Here is a 23328-nt window from a genome sequence, read left to right as displayed (position 1 = left end):
TGCAAACTTTTTTAAGTATACATTGTCGACACATCTATATCTAGGTATGTGAGGTCTGTAGTAACATTATCTTTAGTAACGATTAGAAATTTCAACCATAGAAAAAGGATATGAAAAGTAATCTCTGTTAACGGCTCGATTATCTGATAAAGCGTGCGATTTATAGAAAAAACTTTCCACTTCACTTCTCAACCATAAAGTTATAATATTCAGTATTTATTTTTTCCGAGAAGAATTTTATCTAGTGACTGCAAAAAGAAACAATAGATACAAATAGTTATTTTCGTTGTAAGTAAAAAAAATGGTGAAAGTTTAGTATGATAATATTTTTTTAGACAGTTTTCTCTAAAAACTATCAAACAAACATAAAAGTATGCCGATTATTTAGGTTTTTTCATAGGAGCAATCTTTTAGAAAGTTATTTTTGTATCAGTGTATGAAACAACAAAAAACCTCGCACGATCAGATAGGAAAATAGCTTTTTGAGAAAAATTTTCAAACCGCCCCCAAAATAAACTTCGGATCTATACACTGTTTTGCAGTTAGAATTTTATCCTTATTTTATCCTGTTTTTACTGATATGAAGCACTACATTGTAGCTCTTTACACTGTTTTGTAGTAAGAATGTTATTCTTATTTTATTCTACTTTTATTAATATTACGCACTACATTGTTTTGTAGTCAGATTTTTATCTTTTCTGAACCTATTTTTATGAAGTTGACGCACTACATTGCCATCCAGATCCTTTACACTGCTTTGAAGTAAGAATTTTATCCCTTATTTATTTACTTGATTATGTATTTATTTATTTAATTTTTTTTTTAATTTTTGACGATCTTAATATTTGGAGATTTTGTTTTAATGATAATCTTTCTTTTAGTTCTTCTTTTGAGTAATTTTAAATAATGTTTAAATATGTTTGATTTGTGTTGGTTAAACTCATTAATAGAGTCCGTCATGGACTGCTGTAGTTTTTTTTATCTATATGGGGTTTCATAATTTTATTGACCTATTCCAATAATTGTACCACACATCAAAATGGTTATTTTGTATTTTTATATTTATGTACAATTTAGAAGAAATAAATTATTAATATTATTATTATTATTATATTTATAGTATATGACTACCATATTTATAATGATACAACGTGCAACACAACAACTATGAAGCCAATACAATTTAGTACAACTACACAGAAACAAACATTATTAGGTAGTCCTATTTTACAAATATAATATATGTGTAGCTTTGATCTCCCGTAGCAAAAACGAAAACTGCTCGTTAAAATACTTTATGGCCGTAAGAACTTTTGATCAGGACGATAAAAAAAAATTTGAGGCAGTTAAAAGATCACAGAAAGCCATTTTTTTAGTCACGTAGTTATCTTAACTATAAAATATGCGCTGCTCTGAAAAAACCGAAGAACATTTAGGGGGCGGTTTGAAAAAGTTTCACAGGAAGTCATTTTTTTAGTTATATACTATAACTTTATTATATGCGCATAGCTTTGATCACCAGCAGCTCCAAAACTATTCCTTAAAAAAAGTTGTGGCCGTGAGAGCTTTTCGGGCTCTCTTAGCGCTTAGCGGGAGCTTTAATTGGTATTTTTATTGATCTGAAATGAATAAGACATGATCGTGTTTTCAAACTTTACCTTCTCGAAATTTTATTTAACGTTATGATGAAACCACAAAAAACAATTAATCTGATCTTCAAATTCCAAACATTTTTCTGCTTGGTATCTCATCTTTCCATTGTTAAAATTAAAAAATTTCTGGCACACCATTTTAAAAGGTTTTTGCATGTCCACAAAACAGAAAATATCGTAAGTGACAATTATTTTTTACCCATTTATTCCTGTGCATTTCAGTTTACGATTAACTTGTTTATAAGGATTTTCCTTAGTATAGATATACCATGTATAACATATTGAGATTTCTTCACGTCATGTAAATCCACGGTTTTGAAATAATGAGATTTATAGAATTTACAAAGAATTTTCATAAATGGCTTGACGTAAGCATTTAAAAAAATCATATTTTTTTGTCATCATTCTTATTATAAGTTCTGATGATTGGGATCAATATTATTGTATAAAAAATATCTATTCTTAAATTTTGTAATTACGTTCTGATAATTAAAATTTTTGTTTTAATATAGCAAGGACACTTTGGTAAAGTACATTTTTTTTACGTTTTTATTATGTTTATTTTGATTAGATAACTGAAATTTTTTACGCATGTAAATTCGTAAAAACGACATAAAATTTGTTACATTCGTCACTTTGTAACGATGTGAGACGCTTGCAGATGAAAAAAGCTAGAAAATATTTATTTAGTGATATATTATGGGGTAATTAAGGTACCTACCCAAAGCTTATAACTAACAATCGAATGGATGTTTTTAATGAAAATTTTGATCAGAGAAATGTACAGTTTTTGAGTCATTCCCATAATTGTTGAATTCCAGGGATTCAAGCGTTTAAGAAATTATAAAACTATACTTATCCTTACTCGTAAAAATAAAAATTTATAAAAATTATGGTTCAGGATTATGTCAGTTACAAATTGAACATACTTATGAACTTTTTAACCGACTTCAAACAAAAAAGGAGGAGGTTCTCAGTTCGACTGTATTTTTATTTTTATGTTTGTAACCACAGAACTTTTGAAAGCTGGTGCTTCTCGTGGGGTTCATTTCAATTTGGTCCAGTTTTGACAATGGCATCCATGATAAAACCATATTAATCTTCAATTATAAAGTATGTGCGCGACAAATAGACGAATAACTCTCAATATTTCTTCAACCGATTTTTTTAGTGACATATAAGTTAGTGTAGGTACTTCAGATTCATTAAAAATAAAATAATATAAAACTTTTTATAAAAAAAAACGACTTCAAAAGAAAACCTATTCCAAAATAATATGCACTAAAATATAATGTAGTTACAATTAATGTTATTTTTGGAGTCGGTGTCAGCCAAGTTAATGTTGTTTATATTAATTTGTTTTGGAATAAAATTTTTATACGTGTTACGTAAACTATAACATAAATGTTAATGTGATAGTTGATCTTAGCTATAGGTACTCAATTTTCCATCGAATTTGAAAAAATTTTTTGCTCATGGTAAATTTTCTTCTCTTCCAGAAATTTTAATATAAAAAGTGCAAAAGTAAAAGTACACTGGCCTTTTCATATCAAAATAAAGTAAAAATACTTTCAAACAATTGCCTAACGATTGGAACAAGTATAGCTAAATATTGGTATTTATAAAAGAATGGGATTGAATTTAAAATGTGAATTCATTGATACAAAATCAGTGGAGTTACATAAAAAAAAACATAACTTCTATGAAAGAGATTGATTTTAGTTTAAAGTCATACATTTTATTGATGGATATTAAAATTGTACTTAGTTGGAATATATAATCTAAATAAAGTGAATCGATGAATTCAAAGAAAATTTCTTTACGTTTGCTTTAATTAGATAATTTGGTTATTATGATCGGATATCTAGCATCCGATAGTTCGTATGCAAGTATCGATAGCGCAGTTGGTAAAGCCGTAGACTTAGGACACTGAAATCAATAATAATCCATATGTCGTTGGTTTAAATCCGACTCGAAGAAATCTTTTTTTTTTTTTTTTTTTTTTTAAATAAACTTATTAGCAGCTATAAACCTAGAACCAATGAAAAAAAGATTTAAAACTATGTTGCATTTAAAAAAACAATAATATTTGAAATTTGTTAGACAATATTACTTGCACAGTAAATCTCGTACGGTAGTTGTATCACATTCGCATCATTCGCCAAATATGATCTCACGATGACGTTCAGACAACCTCATATCGGTTGGTATTAAGAATTTTTTTTCAGTGTACGAAAGTAATGTGAGTGAGCATTTATTTATTGATAATTTTAAAAATGTATTGTTTTTATTAGATTTACCGACAGATTAATTACTTTTAAGAGGCTTTCACATGAATTTCATAAACAATATCAATATTTTTATCGAAATAAATATTTAATTTAAACATAATGAATGAATTGAGAATTCGTGTTTCGTGAGTCGTGAAATCATGAAGATTAATTAATACCTCTTTAATTAATATAACGGATGCATTAATCCTTTGAAATTTTTTGAAAAATGAATTCAGCCTGAAAAAAATGAAGGTAACGGGAACACCTGAAAGTTTTTCTCTATTTTTCGTAGAAAGACGAATAAATCGCTTGAAGAAACATATGATACAGGGAATTTTTTTTAAAAGTACCCATCATTTCAAAACGGAATGAAAAAAAAACATGTATCGGTTCATTTTACGGAAAATGAAGATATAGTCCTTGATTTTTTATGCGGGAACGACTTCATGGTCAAATTTAGGTCAACTTTTCGAAAGATATGCTTTTTTCGAACACATTTGGTATATCAATCAAATTCATTTTTGGAAGACGCTTTCTGAAGCGTTATTTTTTTATAAACTTTAAGATATCATCAGCTCAATAATGTACTTTTTGGAAGACACTTTCTGTAGCTTTATTATACCATGTTTATATGAAATATATCAAGGTATGTTATTTCAAATAGTAAGTAGTTGTCCCAAAGTAACGCTTGATGTTACGAATAAAATTTTGGTATAAATTAGTGCTTCTTCGGTTTTCTGTCTGTCTGGCCGTCTGTGTCCACGATAACTCTAAAACGATAAGTATGTCAAGCTGAAATTTTTATATCGTACTAACGAAGCATGAATTGGGGTCGAGTTAAATTTAAAATAATATTCCTTAGAAAAATAGAAAAATAAGCAACTTTTGTTTAAAGCACTTTTTCATAAATATCAGAGTTTTTGCTTATAGCATATATACTTTATCCGCTGAGGAAGTGCAGAGAAGGCAGGTAATCTTCTTACTTTGTGTGTAAGAGTGGCTAACTTCCTTTTCTTACAAGTAGGAAAAAAACAAACGATTGCGTAATCAACACTGTCTATACATGAATGGCGTTTCAGCAAAGAATTCAGTCAATTGTTTGATTTCACTTGATAAACTTAAAAATAACATCCACAATAACATCCAGAAGGACTCATGTTAACAAATATAATAATTTTTTTTTTTTTTAGTAAAAACTAACTTTTTAGAAAACGTTTTTGTTCGCAATTCTAAATAAGAGTAGGTATCCTCTTAATAGAAAAACTTTGTGTGAAAAGTGAATCTTATTCATATTAAGGACAAGAAGTAGCCAGGAATTTTATTAAATATATTCTTTATTTAATAAAAATACATTAATATGATTAAACTAATACTTATTAAAATACAATTACTTAATGCTATTGAGCAAATATTTGGAATATATTTATTACTTATTAACCAATCATTAATTTCTCTTGCATACTTAATGTTCCAGTTAATTCGTTGTTGAATTTTCCATTCAATTGATTTCAGACTTTCGCTATATTTTAAATCGTCTTTTATTAAATTATTTAATTTTTTAAACTGAAAATACAATTTTTATTGATTAAAATGATATGAAATTAGACACACAGATTAATTAATGAGTCATGTTCAGATAAATATTTCATTTTATTATGATAATACAATGAGTCATATCCAGAAACAAAGGTTATAAGAGAACTTGCATGTTTTTTAATATTATTTTTTTTTCGAAAGTTTACTAAAAATTACAAATTAAAAAAAAATTTTTTTAAATTGATTTTTCAAGTATTTAAAAAAAATTGAAAATGGTTTTTCTAAACTATAAATTCAAACGCAGTGAATGCACGGAGAAATGATAAATTACATACAGAATGATAAATAATGGTTTGTCTAATTAAAAGTAAATTTCTGTAGGTACAACCCGCAAATGTAAAGTTAGTGTGATTCCGATTGGCTCACAGTCTCCACGGGTGTAAATACGTCACTACTGTTTTTGTTTATCCAAAAATGTAATTTATAAAAAAACGGAATTATGATTTGAAAAAAAATTACTTAAAGTTGTTGTCTTGCTATGGGCATATCGACAGAAAATTCTAAATTTGTGTATACTTATTAGGAATATAAAAAAAAACACGGGTTGCACTCCGGGAGTGCCGGCAGAAGTGAAAACTTGAATATTAACGTTGTGCATTTTTGATATTTTGGAATTGGAATAATTTTGCACGAATTGCTTTAATTATCAGTATAAAAGTACTATCATTTATGTGGTAGAATACAATATTTATTTATTGCGCTATCGTACACAAACATGACAATTTCATGAACGTACATTTTTTACCCATTACAAAAAAAGTGTACAACGCCGCTAAAGAAGTTTTCACTTAAAAAAAAAAAACAAAAACAAAAAAAATTATATTTTTAATAAAAAGGCAACCGCACACAGTGTTCCCAAGCGGTCACCCATCCAAGTACTGACTGTACCCAATGTTGCTTAACTTCAGTGATCGAACGAGAGCCGGTGTACTGAATGTGACATAGTCTTACGCTTTTTCGATCAGGTCACGTGTCCTGACGCGAATTTAACATTTTTTACCCATTACAAAAAAAGTGTACAACGCCGCTAAAGAAGTTTTCACTTCAATAATACATTAACCAAAAAAATTAGATTCGAAAAAGTCGATTGACCGTCTCTAACTCGAGTTAAATACAATTAAAGTTCGGATAATTAACATGGAGAGAATAAGAAGCTTGCGTTTTGTTGTGTTTTTAACAAGTTTTTTAATTCTAGAAAAAAACTAGATTTAAGATATTTTCAAAAAACTAACTGAATATTCATAAATTTGTGTATGTGAGTTTAAAAAAAAAAACCAAAACTATTGACCGCTTCATTCTTGTGATATAGTCACTCAAAGTTATTTAAATTTTTTGTATAACAGAAACAATAATATTTATAGTTAGAGAGATGTACATATGATTTACTGATGGTCATGGTAACCGTCTGCTGAGCCTTAAATATGATAGTAAGTAATGTTCCAAGTTTCCCTGTAAGGTTCCTCAAGTTTCTATGTGTCATATTCCCTCCCCAGGGGGAGATTTGAAAAACTGTCACTAAGTGATGGTTCTGGAAATTGTCTGCTTGTTTGATAATTCATTAGATTTGATTCTGAACAGTCATCCTGCAAAGTTTGAGCTCAAAAAGTCGTCCCGAATTATGCCAAAAAACCGAAAATGTAGTTACACTGTAAAAAATTTGAAGTGATGGTTCTGGAAACTGGGTAAAACTTGTTTGGTTGTGTTGAGGATGTCAAAAGGATCAGGAAAATATGCCTGGCAGAAAAGCAAGTGGTCCGGGATTTTGGCAGCACTTTGAAAAATACGAATTATTCCCTGGGGTGGAATATGACACATAGAAATTCGAGGAACCTTACAGGGCGACTTGGAACATTACCTACTGTCATATTTAAGGCTCAGCAGACGGTTACCATGACCATCAGTAAATCATATGTACATCTCTCTAACTATTAGAGTATAAGATGTGTAAGAGAGATGTCTATTATATACAGAATTACAGTTGTTTATTATCATGATATTATCATACAGAATACGAGATAAATGGACAGTTGATTTAAAGGATGTTAGAATTAATACTTATTTGAGTGAGCTAAGCATATCTATACATACATACTACTGCTGTATGATATAGTACACTATTTTTACAATATTGTACAAAGACAACCACCTTAAATATACTTTAAATGAATTATTCTTTCATTTATTTAAGAATTTGTGGCAACAAAAATTATGCAAGTTCTCTGTTAAAGTATATCATTACGGATACGTTCAAAGAGATACCAATAATAAAGATACATAAGTAAGTGTTCAAATAGTCGTAAGCTTCAACTGCTACCATGCTTAATGGTTTTTGAGCTATGTACGTACACACGCAGGTTTAGACGACACATCTATAGGCACTAATCAAGATCGATTCAGGGTTGCTCAAAATGGATGTTAATGTTGAAAATCAAAGATCAATTGAATATCCAGAACTGGCATTGTCTAAGCCTTGTGACAATTATACTAATATTGAACAAAAGCGGCATTGGCATAGCGATTTAGTTCGTAGACCGTCCAAGAAAAATTCAAATTTAAATAAATATAAATTAAAGTTTTCATTCTTACTCGGCAGAAGCGAGTAAAAATGATAATATTGCATCGATCAAAAGTATCATTTGGGGAAATATTAAAAATACAGCTAAAATTGAAAAATAAATATATTTAATATTATTTAAAATCAACAAGATATTTTAGTTTTTTTTAGAACAAAAAAAGTGTTTCAGCTATATGAGAGCCAATGAGAGTCAAAATCTCGATTTTTTTTTGTTATTCCTTAGACACTGAAGGTATATTGATACAATCGCTAACCGACTATCCACCATAGGAAAAATTTCTTGATACGCCTATGATATGCGGTTGTATTTATAAATAGAACGGAAGTGGCTTTTGTGGAATTGAATCTTAGCTGCGTGAGCACTTGCCCTAATTGAATTCTATAAACTTTAATTTTTATCCACGTGTCTTTGATAAGCGGGCCCTATGGTCTGAGTGTGTCCCACCCCAGGACAGCCACTCTAACCTAATCAAACCTTCTTTAATAAGCGTCTTCGTTTATAATTAATTCATAAACAAAATCCGTGATGGATTTTTATTTAATCAGTCAGAAAAAAAGTGTTACATACCAATTTTAAATGATGAGATGAAGCACATTTTTCTCCAAATGCATTCAAGATAGCTAAAATATTTTTCTCTCCGATATTCCTAAAAAAATATGGGAACATAGCAATAATTATTTTTAATACTATTTCTTTACTTAACTGAATACACAGCGTGTCTACTTAAGTTGGCTCCATAAGGAAAACTTGTTTATTAAACTTAGGAATAAAAGTAAATTAACATTCATTTATTCACTTTTGACATCGAATGTTAATGATTGTTTAGAAATGTAGACCATGTTGAACAGATAAAAAGGGAACGGTTCAAAAACGAAAACGGTTCACTCCCGAGATGTGTAGGAGTGAATTTAATGAATGGAACACAAAAGTTGATGGAATGGAACACAAAGATGGATACATTGAGGCAAGAACGAACTGAAGACAATTGGTTATTAATGACTTGTTAACGATGGGAATGTTTTGACCACTTCAATTTTAAATTTAATTTTACAAATTCTATTTATAAAACACATTATCAGCCAATTTTAATCAATCAGTCATTGTAGTTGTTTATTAGCTGATTTGACACATTTAATGTGTGATAGTTAACAATTAATGTTGTTGACATAAGTAACAAAGGATTGTCAGTTCCTTTTGTTTCAACGTAACCACCTTCGCGTTCCATAAATTTAATTGTTATTTTACAAAATTATTTAAATACACTCCTACATATCTCGGGCGTGATTTCTTGAACCGTTTCCTTTTTATACCATGTATATATGAAATATACATAGTATATTAAGTTTAGTCCAAAGTTTTAACGCTTAAAAATAATGATGCTAGGAAAAAAATTTTGTCATAGGTGTTCATAGAATCAAGATAGAACGAAAAAAGATATCGAGCTGAAATTTACAGCGTACTCAGGACGTAAAAAGTGAGGTCAAGTTCGTAAATGAATATCATTGGTCAATTGGGTCTTGGGTCCGTAAGACCCATCTTGTAAACCGTTAGAGATAGAACAAAAGTTTAAATGTAAAAAATGTTCCTTATCAAAAATTAAACAACTTTTGTTTGAAACATTTTTTCGTAAACATCACTGTTTACCCGTGAGGGCGCCCATTAGGCGGAAATTTTATAATATGTACTACTATACTTGATTATTAGGGTGTCAATATACAACTATTTACAGACTTACAGCTGGGTATCTCGAATTCCGAGGTGAACTTACTATAATGACTGGTCTATATGTATGTGTCACATGTTTGTATGTGTAAAGTGATAAAGAAATCAACACTGACTATACATGGTATTTCAACAATTAACTCAGTCAATTGTTTGTTTTCACTTGTTTGTCTGATCTAAATGGTCTACATTTCTAAACGGCCATTCCTATGGAACTTTTACAATTGATAGATAGGTACCCTGTAGGTATTCACTTTTGACAATCGATGTCAAAAGTGAATACCTGAATTTTAATATTTTCAAAAAAAAAGAGATGTTTATAGATAATAATTCATTTTCGTAAACCTTTTAATAAAAAAGTTTTCCATATGTAGCCAACTTAAGTAAACACGCTGTATATTAAGAAAGGAAGAGGAGTTACAATGATAATATCCATAGAGGTCTAGTTCAAGGCTTGGGTAAGGGCACACCAAACCAGGCTTGACAAATCAATGGTGATCCAATTTCAATTTCGATCATCAATTTGATCTTGTCGATTTTTGACATTTATTTAGCTATCAACATACCTTTCAATAACTTTGAATTGGCTGATGAATATTTCCAAGACCACATTTAATCCATTCAGTCCACTATCAATGATTCCTAGGTAGACTTCTAAGATATGGTTCTTTATTTTAGTAGTTTTATTAAATGTTTCGGTTATCAACCTGAAAAAAGTATTCAATCATATTTAAAGCACAGCGGCGAGTTGGCTAAATCGTACGTACTACCATGGAAGTCTAACCACATTTCAGATTTATCGCTTCATAATCTATTTTTTATACTAATACTAAACAATGCTATAGTAGCATTATTAAGAACAATGTTCTAGTGACATCTTCAGCTGAGCTTTGGTTGTTTAGAGCATACACCTACTATTTCTACTGAGGAAATGAGGGAAAGGATAGTGTTATTACTTTGTGTGTAGAGTGGATATCTTTCTTTAACTACATGACGTAAAAAACAAACCATTGCCTAATCAACACTGTCATGGTATTTTAATTCAATTAACTCAGCCAATTTTGGTTTTCATGCAATATTAAATTCATAAATTTGCGATAAAAAAAATCAATTGAGGTGTTTGTCTTAAAAAAAATATTTACTTTGATAAAAAATAGACTATGGTGGAAAAACGAATATTTTATAAATATTTCTTTATATATTTCTTTCATTATATAAAACAGAGCGGAATAGGTACACTTGTAGGAAAAGAACACACCTTTTTGTACTTAACGCAATTTGTTGCAGGCTCCCAGAGTCCATTTTATAGATAAAGAATGATCCCGTTTTAACAATAAAGATAAACAAGTAAAGACGTGAATTTTGAAATAACATTTTTACAGCTGAAACTGCATAAAAAAGCCTCTGAGAAAATTAAATACTTAAGAAAAATAATTGGACTTTTATGTATAATAAAAATAATTGGGCTTTTAAGAAAAATTTTTGGGCTTTTATTGTATTGTTTTTGAAGTCCATTTTTTAAAGATGTACGAGTACCAGGGCAATTTTGGATAAAAGGCTTTGGATAACAGATTTTTTTAAATATGAAATTAGACCTCCGACAAATTTTTCGAACATGGAACTCTAAACTCGTATTTGAAGCATATCTAAGAATACTCTGCATTAAATTGTCTTTTTTTCCTTAAAGCCTTTTCAGCAACTGAGCCGATTTGGAAGTACATCGCCAATTTTTAGTTTTTTCGGGTATGGAATCCTAAATTCGCACTTGAAACATAGCTAAGAACACTCTCCCTTAAAATAACTTTCAAACAAAACCTAAAAATCAAAGTCGGTTCATCCGCTTAGCGATCAAACTTATAACACCCCTTTTTTTTAGTTCGGGGTTTAAAAATCAATCTCTTCCACAGAAGTAATGATTTTGTTTATTTAACTTCAGTAATTTTGTATCAATTAATTCATATTTTAAATGCAATCTCATTCTATTGTAAATACAAAAATTTTACTGCAGGTTCTTGTTCCAATCGTTAGGCAATTGTTTGAAAGAGCCTAAGTGGCCGAGCGGTCTAAGGCATTAGTCTAAGACCGTTTGCCTACTTAGAATTAGGTTGCGGGTTCGAATCCAGGCAGCGGCAGTGTGGACAATTATGATTCATGGGGGCGGTAGAATTGATCACGTTGTCGTCGCTTGGATAAGAACGTAGTAACCGACTCCACCCACATCAAAATGTAATTGTAAATATGTTTGTAATTAAATAAATAAAGATTAACAAATAATGATGTGGGTGGCCTCTGTTATAGGCGTCTATGTCAGAGAAACGGAGGTTAAACCCCATTATTATTATTATTATTATTGTTTCAAAGTGCATTTTAACTTTATTTCAATATGAAATTGCCAACTACAGGATAATATTTTAATTTTTTTTTCAGTGTATAATCAAGCAACTGGCACCTTCAAAAAGGTGCATTTTTTCCGTGTGTATATTAATTAATAAGTTAAAAAATTTGTTACTTTTGTAATAATAATTTATCATTCATACAACCCATTCCAAGGATTAAATTTTTCTTTTCAGTTTCCTCCTCAATGTCTTCGTATCGTGATAATAGTGCAGTATAAGTTTTTTCATCAGTTTCTCTTGCACCTCCACAATATATTGTTAGTTGGTCATCTGGTATAATTGATTTCTTTGTAACAATGTGTTCTTGTAATAAATTTTTTGTTATGTTTCGACAATCTCTTATATTAACATCGCATGAATGTTTGAATAACAGCGCACGTTTCAATTTGTTCGCATGAGTAGTTTCATCATTCATGGTATATGATATTATTCTTTCAAAGACATTTTTTAGCAGCGTTCTTTGAAATTCCTAATAACATATTTCAAAATGCTTAAATTATGTTTATTTGGCTTTTCACTAAAATATATTATGTTACAGTCAAAACACTGCAAAATTAGAAGAAAATGTAACGCCGGTACAGTGCAGTCGACTAAAACGACATCTATTGGACATGATGGTACCGATAGATTCAAAAATGAAACGGCAAAAAAGTATGCTAATATAACAAAAGAAATGACTGACATATATTTATCAATGTGCGAGATGCGTCAAATTTTGGACAAATTGTACCGCAATCGTTTGGTAAGTTGGTTTTGCAATACGTGTTAGTATTGACAGATAGAGAACAAGGAATGTACAAACCATATAATTATATTCAGTCCGAGTTCCACATAAAAGTACATTCAAACTTTTAAGATGTTTGATAGCAGCATACCATGGCACATAATCATCTACGTGTTGTAATAATTCGGCTAATTTTAAAGTATAATTGTATGGTAATAATCCAATACGAGAAAATGTAAAAGTGTCATCAATAAGTTGAGATAAGGTCACAGGTTTCAAATTTTTCACATTTTCTGTTTTGTTAGTGTATTCGATAATTTTTTCCCAATTTTCCTTATCATAATTAACGCGATAGTAACCTTTAAAAATATATATGCAAAAGCAATATTATAAATACATGAAAAAATATATTTTGCGATTATTTTACCTGTTTGTAGATTATTTACTAGTATAAAGTCATCTTCTTGTTCAACTTCAATATGTCGCGATTTAGATGTTAAGAAATGTTTTGGTTGCGTACTTACTTCTTTTAAATCTTTTAATTCGCTTCCTAATAAGTAATTAATTGGAATTAAGTAAACTGTGTCCGATTCATTTCTTGAATCGGTTAAGAATCGTTTCTGCTCCAATTTAACAATCTTCTTGACCTTTGTAACAGTCACCATTGGGTAACCAGGTTGTAAGGACCATGAATTACCAATATCATGAACACTCAATCGTCCTAGCTTCGATGCAGCTTCTGGGTTTTCTAGAGAATATTGTTCATGTGCTTCTTGCAACGCATCCCATAATTTATTTGGTGTTCCTGAAGATAGTTGACTGTAAAATTGAATTTATTATTAGGGAGACCGGGTTTAAAAGTAACGGCGGGTCGAAAGTAACAAATGCTCTGTAGGTTTATCTAATAGTCAAAAAACCGCTTCACTGCCGTCAAGTGATAGCCGTTGGTACTCTTCTTACTTTCAATCCGTCGAAGGGCGCACCCCGCGCTGTCAGGTTTTGCTAGAGGACAATACGGATTTTACAAATTAAAAGGAAGATTTAAGAAGTTCTTTTTTTGATATTTACGTCGTATTATTATCCTTATATTAACCTGAATGTTTGCATATTATTTCTTGATTAGATTGATTGTCCAGTGTTTTAATCGTTTTGCCTACCACCATCCGTTTTAAGGTTATCTTTATTGTTTTACCAAAAATGTGGTAGGATACAAAAGTAACATAGTTTTGTGGGTATACAAGTAACATGTTACTTACACAAGTGGCAAGTTCGCAAATACACAAGTAAAAGACTGATATTGAATACTCTGATTAGAATATATGATTATCATATAATAATAGTCATTACTTAAACTAAGAAAATTTTTTTCGAGGAGTTAATAATATTGATTTGTTTTCATAAAATATATAATTTTTGAATGCAAATGTTTATTTTTCTTGTTGGTATAAACTTTCTAATAAGTCATTTGTGAATTTATTATATCATAGCATATTTGTTTCAAACCCCTTTATCCTGTTATTATACCATGTATATATGAAATATACATAGTATATTAAGTTAAGTCCAAAGTTTGTAACACTTAAAAATATTGATGCTACGAAAAAATTTTGGTATAGGTGTTCTTAGAATCATCTAATTAGTCCATTTCCGGTTGTCCGTCCGTCCGTCCGTCCGTCTGTGGACACGATAACTAAAAAACGATAAAAGATATCAAGCTGAAATTTTTACAGCGTACTCAGTACGTAAAAAGTGAGGTCGAGTTCGTAAATGAGCAACATTGGTCAATTGGGTCTTGACCTATGGGTCCAAAGGACCCATCTTGTAAACCGTTAGAGATAGAACAAAAGTTTAAATGTAAAAAATGTTCCTTATCAAAATATAAACAACTTTTGTTTGAAACATTTTTTTGTAAACATCAAACACCCGTGAGGGCGCAAATTAGGCGTAAATTGTATAGTATGTATTATATAAATTGTATATGTTTGTGCAATGTGATAGAGTATTATCAACACTATTTATGCATGGTATTTCAACAATTAACTCAGTCCATTGTTTGTTTTCGCTTGTTTTCGTGTTACTTTCGATCCGCTAACGTGGTCGAAAGTCACAACTTGGAATTTTTTTTAAGTCTTTGTGATTCATACAAAATATACAACTTTTATACCCGGTCTCCCCTAGTAGTACAATGATAATATTAATATTTACTTTGTTTTTAAATACAAATTTAAACCACGTTGTAAAACTACCCTTGATAGAATATGTTCCATCATCCAAAGAACGGATGCTCCTGCAAGCAATAAAATGTTTTTATTAATGAATTTGCAAAGTAAAAATAGATATATTTATTTCATTTTACCTTTTTGGTAAATTATCATATCGAACAAACTAACAAATTCTTTTGGTGTTTCAACAAAATGAGTCATTGGATGACTGGATGTTAAGCTATCAAAATTAAATACAACTTGACGCACATGAATTGCAAAATGTTCATTTAATCGCCAATCATTTTCGTAGAAAGGTTCATCTAACTTTTTTATTGCCTAAAAAGTGAACAAATATATATTTTTAATTCGAATAGATTCGTATATTGATTTGAGTTAAAACAAATTTTTGCCACTAAAAGCGTAATAACTTTGTGTACAAGTGTGAACTTGGAGGCGGTTCGCTTAGCTACTGCTTAAACTAAAGTACAAATAGAGAAGTTGCATGTTTTTTAATTTTATTTTTTATTTTTTTAAATTACTAAGAAAAAGATTTTTCATGAAATTTTTTACAATTGGAAATGATTTTTTTAAACAATAAATTCAAACGCCAGTGACGTCAACACATCGTTTTAACAATGCCATTACAGGGAGAAATGTTAAAATAAAATGCATAATGATATGTCTAATTAAATGTAACTTTCCATGAAAACAAACTGAAAAATGTAAAGATATTGTGATTTCGATTGGCTCATAGCCTCCACGGGAGTAAATACGACACTACCGTTTTTTTCAAATTCAAAAATATAACTCTTTTTTATTAATAATTAATAACAAAATGGATCAGAGAAAAAAAATGTTACAATTTAAAAAACTAAAGAGGTTTTATGGGCTCGCCACATAGCCAAGATGACAGACGAACGCTGGACTGTATGGACACCAAATGGCAACAAGCGAGGGAGAAGTAATTCAAATAAAAGATGTAGGGATGAAATTGGACAGTTTGCGGGACATCAGTGGAGGAAATTTGAAGCCGACAGATCCCAATGGAAATCTTTAGGGGAGGCCTTTGCCCTGTAGTTGGGATATTTTACGCTCTTATTATTCATTTTATTATTATTATAACAAAATGAATATTCTTTCATTTATGTATGAATTTGTGGTTAAAAAAAATTAATGCAAATTCTCTATTGGTTGTCTATGTCAATATTTTAGAAGATAGCACGTTATTTTTCCGAAAAGTAGAACATTTAATCGAGTACTTTTTAAATGGATTATTAAATCATGTAATTAGCTTCATATAATTATATCCAAAAGATCTCAAACTGATCGGTTAGTTAACTGATATTTTTTTTTTGTAAGAATTTTTTTAACGGATTTCTTCTAGAACTCAAAGAGTAGAAAATGTATAGAAACGTCGTTATTGAACTGATATCTGTAGAACAGAAATAAAGAATTAATTATCAAAAGTGACGAGCACAGAGTGAAATCTCTGTGTTTCTCTATTTGCAAAGAGAACAAAGAATCGCAAATTGAAATTATCTTGGTCTATTTATACGATAGGCGTACAGAGCCCATCGATTAATGTCCAAGAAAAAAAACTTACTTCGTCCGCTACTACATATTGAAGGTACGTAGCAAAACTTTCACTCAACCAAGCATATTTCCACCATGAAGGTGACACTAAATTTCCAAACCACTGATGTGAAAATTCATGAGTTATTGTTAAATAGACAGATTCTTTCTCCAAAGTCGTTGATGTTTTCTCATCCCATAATAATTTTTGCTCTCTGTACAAATATTTCATAAGAAAAATGTTCACTACATGTAACTACCTACAGGCTATTTTCTTTAAAAAAAATTATTTGGTGATAAGTTGCTCGGATTTTCTTGAAATTGTATCTAATGCTTGAGACTTACTGTTCTATATTAAGGCTGTAGTCTTCATAAAAATGTTTTGGGCTACATGCACGATAAAAAATGACACTTTTATAGTCAAATAATTTGTTACTTTTAGCTCTAATGCACCGCGCAAAGATTTTTCTTAATAAATATTGTATACCAAGTCCTGCATTATAACAGACATCTCCCTTCAACCACAAATACTCTAACTAAAGTCATTTCTGTTCAACAATAAAATTGATTAACTTTGAGTAACATATGGACGAACAACTCAATATCTCGCCAATCGATTTCGATGATTCTTTTTTAGTGACAAATTAGTGTACTTCATTAGTGTTAGTGTTTCACTAAAAATCTCAAAACAAAGAAACTTTTAACAAATAAAAACCGACCGTAGTTACAATTATTGTTATTTTTGGAATCGGGGTCAGCCAAGTTAATGCAGAATGCAGCAAACTGTCCTGTCATAATTGTTGCTTGCCTGACACCGACTCCAAAAATAACAATAATTGTAACTACATTACATTATCGTTATTTTTTTACTTTTTTGTGCATAATAATTTTTAATTTTTTCTAAAATTAAAACAACGTGTTAAAAGCAAAACCACACCTGTGCTCTCCATGTTAATTTTTCGAACTTTTATTAAATTTATCTCGAATCAGAGACGGTCAATCGAATTCAAATTTTTATGGCAAATGTATTATAATACCCGCAATTATAATTTTAATAATTTTTAATAAGGTAATTCTGCGAGGTACCGGAAAACCTTTCCAAAACTCTGTGGGCATCGATCTCTATGTCACGATGTACAGAGAGCGGGGCTGTTTAGCCCATCTTTAGATATTGTCGATCAATGATATGTTTCGAAGCGACGCAAAGTTGTAAAGGAGCGTTCATGTAAAGGAACCCTAAACTTAAACTTGAAACGTATCTAAGAACACTTTCCATTAAATTACCTTTTTCCTTAAAAACTTCTTCAAACTGAACCGATTTTGATGATCATCGCCAATATTTTAATTGTTCCGGGTACGGAATCCTAAACACGCACTTGAAATATAGCTAAGAACCCTATCCATTAAATTACCTTTCAAACAAAACAAAAAATAAAATATACGAGCATAATCATTTTTAATTTTTAACAAAGAGTGAACTTTCCCTAAATTATCAATTAGAGCGATCGATTTTAAAATAGATTTAATATAAATATTTTTGTTTGGGGACTTCTCTGATGAAACATATAGACTGTACAGGATTGAAATGTGTATTTTGTGTACACTTACTTCGAAATAACTAGACCCCAATTTTCCATAGCACCATACGAAAATTGTGGAATCCCAACTTGATCCAATTTATCCATATAAATAAAGTAATCTAAATCACCCAGTAGGAAAGTATTAATCTCTTGGATCACTTTTTCGCCAAAGACTAAACTTCGATTTGCGCATGAAACATATTTTGGTTGAGTATACACACTCATTGAACTTTTATTGTTCGATACTTTTTCTAAATTTGACACCACAAATGCTAACAAATATATTGGAAAAGAGACTTTTGTCTTCTCAAAACTTGTTACAGTCCAATTTCCTTCACTAAAAGAAATTTGGCCTGGATAAAACAATATTTGTACTATACGATTTAAAGAAAATCTTACGTTTTAACATCTTTAATATTTGTGTTTGAAATAATTGTTTGAAAGCTTTTATGAGCTCTTATTGAAATTTCGTAGGTGGCTCGTATTCCACTTTCATCGTAGCTTGGAATCACCCTTCTTGCTCCATCAAAAAACATTGTTGTAGCAAATTCTCTAAAATACGAGGGTTATAAATTATCAAAAGTAAAATAATATTTGTAATGTTCTCCAGGAGGTACCTAACCACCTTCTGGCCCAAGCAAATAATTCAAAATAGAGACTTTTGCCATCAGAATATCACAAATTACAAGGTATTTTGATAAAAAAAACATTTTCAATTAACCCGTTAGCACTCGCATTTTGCTCACGCTCCAGTTAAAACACAAATAACTTTTATTTTTCAAATGGTATTATATGGTTAAAACTTTTCCTCTCTTCATTAATTTTATCTATTTTCGAAATTAATCATAAATTTTTCAGATTTTTTCAACCTATCTACAGTTTTTATACCATGTATATGAAATATATCAAGGTATACTAAGTTTAGTCCCAAGTTTGCAGCGCTTAAAAATATTGACGATACGAACAAAATTTTGGTATAGATGTTCATAAAATCACCCAATTGGCCAATTTTCGGTTGTCTGCCCGTCTGTCCGCCTGAGGTTGAGTTCGTAAATGAGCTTCATAGGTCAATTGGGTCTTGGATCCGTAGGACCCATTTTGTAAACCGTTAGAGATAGAATAAAAGTTTAATTGTAAAAAATGTTTCTTATAAAAAAATGAACAACTTTTTTCGTAAACATCACTGTTTATTTGTGAGAGCGCAAATAAGGCCCAAGTTATATAGTATGTATTATATGGGAATATCAGTTATGTGTGTATGCATGCATGTTTGGTTTGTATCTTTATTTACTTATACGACGTGAAAAAACAAATGATAACGAAATTTGTGAGAATTTCTCTCATCACAAGAGTAAAGGTATAGACAAAAAAATATTATCTTTTCGGGCTTGTTCGTGTACTTTTGTTAGTTTAATATAATATTAGTTTTAGTAAATTAAAAAAATTGTGATATAAATTTGTTGAAATTAGTTAACATGAATTTAACTATTAAGATTATTACTCTGCTCTGATATTTTCACTCTCAAACATCATTCAATAATCACGTAATCAAACTCTTTTTAATTAGCTAATTCAATAAAAAATAAATTTACATAAAATTATGTAGAGGTTATGATTTACAAAGTTAAACAATATTTAATAAGCGAAATATTTGATGCATTTATAGAACGTGTGAGTTAATCTGTCATCACCGCGAGTGCTAAGCGGTTAATTAAATCAATTGTAAGTCGAGCTCCAGGGAAGGAGGTCCCTCGGTACGCCTATGTTTATTCTGCATAGAGTAAATAATTTAAAATTTTGAAACTTACATTTTGGTGCTATTAATTGTATATGATGTGATGTAAAATCCTTTAAAATCAGTGTTATTTAATGTGCCCACATATGATAATTTTAGAACATAATTAATGCCTTTTTGTAAATAATCCTCCGTTGTAATCACATATTTTTCAACATCTTTCTGTAATTCTTCTTTTTGTATTTTTATTGGTATTTCTTCATTCAGTTGTGTTAAATTTGTTTTACATTTATCAATTTTTAAATTTTTAACATTTAATTCAATCATATTTGTCGGATATTGTGCCACTAATGTGATCTCAACATTACCATCGAACGTTAAATATTTTTCGCCATGGGTTGGATCGAGGAAAGGTTGTATATGAATTACATAATGTTTAGGAATCGTACTGTCCGATAATTGATAATTAAGTGTTACATCATTTGTTGATAATTTATTGATATCATTTGCACTGGATAATGGTAAAATAATGCAGAAAATAAGTAACACAAGAAAGTTATTCCAATTCCAGTTTACACTATTCATTCTAAGGATGAGAATAAAACAATACTAGTGTTAAAAATTGTGAAATTTTAGACATTATTCAAAATACACTAAGGTGCAAGGTGTGCGATATAAATAAACGTGGGAAATCAATAAATAGAAATTATAAACATTAATATTAATAAGAATTCAAAAAGAGTCAAAGATCAATAAGACAATTTTATGAATCGAACATCAATATCAAATGTTAATTGAAGTTATTCAATCGCTATCATTAATAAAGAAATCTGTTAAATTTATAGAAATGTTATGAATTTATAGAACTGGTTTATTTTATGTTGGACCTTACAAACAAAGAAAGTAAATAATAACACATATACAGGGTGTCCAGCTAAGTTAGCTAAATATGGAAAACTTTTTTATTAAAGGGTTTAAGAAAAAAATGCATTCTTTATAAAAAGCTTTGCTTTCAAAAATATTAACATTCAGCTCTTCACTTTTGACGTCGAATATACAGTGTGTCCACAAATTAAGAATTTTCAATAGGAGTGTTAATGGTCGTTTAGAAAAGTAGAATATTCAGAACAGATAATAAGGGAAACGGTTCAAGAAATCACTCCCTAGATATGTGGGAGTGAATACATTTTTTTCGTAAACCTTATAATAAATAAAAAAGCTTTCCATATTTACCCAACTTAGCTAGTTTACCTGTATACATATGTCATACTATTTATTGCCTTTGTTTGTAAGAGCCAACATAAAATACACCAACTCTACATGTAGCATGATCACGGATGTAGAATTTGTCAGTGTAAGACACATTTTGGCCTATTGTTATACTGGAATCGCCCCACAAGACGCCACTACTAATATTTTAGATTTGGTAAAATGTAACCGAAGAAATTTGACTTATTACGTTTAAAATTAAACAAATTTTGTTCGCGCCCAGAACGGAAAAGTTTAGTTGGCTTACAGCAGTTGTTTTTTATCTAAGCAGTTTTTAAAACTGCACAAATTGTCCAGTTTTACACAGAAAATTTTAAAAGTGGGATTTTATTATTATTATTATTACATCGGATAATTTTATAATACTGGTACACAGTTTAAATAGGTTTAAATAAATTCATATATTAAGGTCATAAATAAATTTGTGAGCGCTTCGCGTCTCCACGACTGCACAATTTGTCTAGAAATATAAGATAAAAAAGTCTAGATTAGAGCGTCCCGATGCATAATTTTTGTATCAATTACAGAATCGATCCGAATAGGTGGAAGCACTGCATTATTTAGGCCGTGCAAAGTAACTGAAAATAAGCGATTTTATGAATTTATTCAAAAGCAAATAAAACCTAAAAAAAGGAAGGTACTGGCATCTAGTTTTAAACCCTTCTAACGTGCAATCTCAGAAGTGCTAGGGTTGCGTTAAATAACGCTTTGTAATAAACATTGTCGGAAATTTTTTTCCTGAAAAAAAATTGTAGAATCAAAAATTTTGATACCTTCAGCCATTTTTCCGAAAATTATGTAAAACGGCCAAATATGTATATTTGGATACTTATTAACAATATCTTGAAACTAATTGATTTTATAAAAAAAAATTTCAAACGAAAGTTGTCGGAAATTTTTTTACTTAAAAAAATGTTGAATCAAAAATTTTGATTTCTTCAGCCATTTTTCCGAAAATTGGCAAAAATGGACAAATATATATATATATATATATATATATATATATATATATATATATTGGACCCTTATTATCGCCATATTCGCAATCAGGACCCTAAAATAGCCCACTGTAACAAAATTCAGGACTTCTTACACATAATTCGAGGATAATGATTGAATAATTAACGAGAAATATATATAAAATTGATCGATTTGAAAACGGCTTAATTAGCATATAAATATATATATATATATATTTATATGCTAATTAACAATATCTTTTGATATCTCAATTTCGATATCTTTAGCCGTTTTCAAATCGATCAATTTTATATATATTTCTCGTTAATTATTCAATCATTATCCTCGAATTATGTGTAAAAAGTCCTGAATTTTGTTACAGTGGGCTATTTTAGGTTCCTGATTGCGAATATGGCGATAAAAAGGGTCCAGAGCGTACCTGAAGGTAGGTGAACCTTTTTATAGTGATTTTTTTTTTTACCTTTGAATTAATTTACGTAAAAACATTATTTTAAGCGGACGTATTATTTTATTATTCAATTTATTATAAATTTAAAAAATGCTATAAGAAAATATTAAAAGTACTTACTTATTTCGTCGTTCACAAAGAGTTTGTATTTTGGAATGTGATACTATTGTAGTTTGATTAAAAAAAAATGGTGTTTGTTTTTTTTTTTATGAAAAATTTAAAATAGTTTATGCAAATATTATAAAATTTATCAGAACTGAGATAATTACATTAAGTTTCTTATTATTACCTACAGCATTCAAACAATTACAAAATAAATAAAAATACATTGTGAATGCTAGATAACCTCTATATACAAGAGAGACTGACACCATTATCTGTTATAAAGTTCCAGTCCAAACGAAGCTTACAAACATTTCATCTATATAGATAAAATTACATTTATGAATATTTCAAAAACGATATAATGGGTATTCTATAGAGCTACTAGTAGCAACGTCACGAAAAAATTTATTTCAAGAATGCTGGATTTTGGATATTTATTTTCTTATAGAAATTTGGTAGGAATGAAGCACGTATAATACAGTTTATATAGAAGCT

General features: G+C 29.6%; 1 protein-coding gene across 1 annotated transcript; it reads right to left on the bottom strand.

The window, feature by feature from the left end:
* Window positions 1-3676: 3676 nt before the first annotated feature.
* On the bottom strand, window positions 3677-22904 carry LOC123298623 (aminopeptidase N-like). Its single transcript, XM_044880743.1, has 14 exons — window positions 22849-22904; window positions 20104-20616; window positions 18695-18847; window positions 18324-18632; window positions 16747-16930; window positions 15296-15479; window positions 15145-15226; window positions 13367-13758; window positions 13018-13298; window positions 12329-12684; window positions 10386-10526; window positions 8665-8743; window positions 5317-5488; window positions 3677-3684 (listed from the first exon to the last, which is right to left on the bottom strand). Exons 2-14 carry the CDS (start codon window positions 20613-20615, stop codon window positions 3677-3679), a joined length of 2853 nt encoding a protein of 950 aa, XP_044736678.1. The 5' UTR covers window position 20616; window positions 22849-22904.
* Between the last annotated feature and the right edge of the window lie 424 nt (window positions 22905-23328).

This window comes from Chrysoperla carnea, chromosome 1 (genome assembly GCF_905475395.1).
Source record: "Chrysoperla carnea chromosome 1, inChrCarn1.1, whole genome shotgun sequence".
In the NCBI taxonomy this organism is placed as follows: Eukaryota; Metazoa; Arthropoda; class Insecta; order Neuroptera; family Chrysopidae; genus Chrysoperla; species Chrysoperla carnea.
This window is presented reverse-complemented; position numbering and strand designations above follow the sequence as displayed.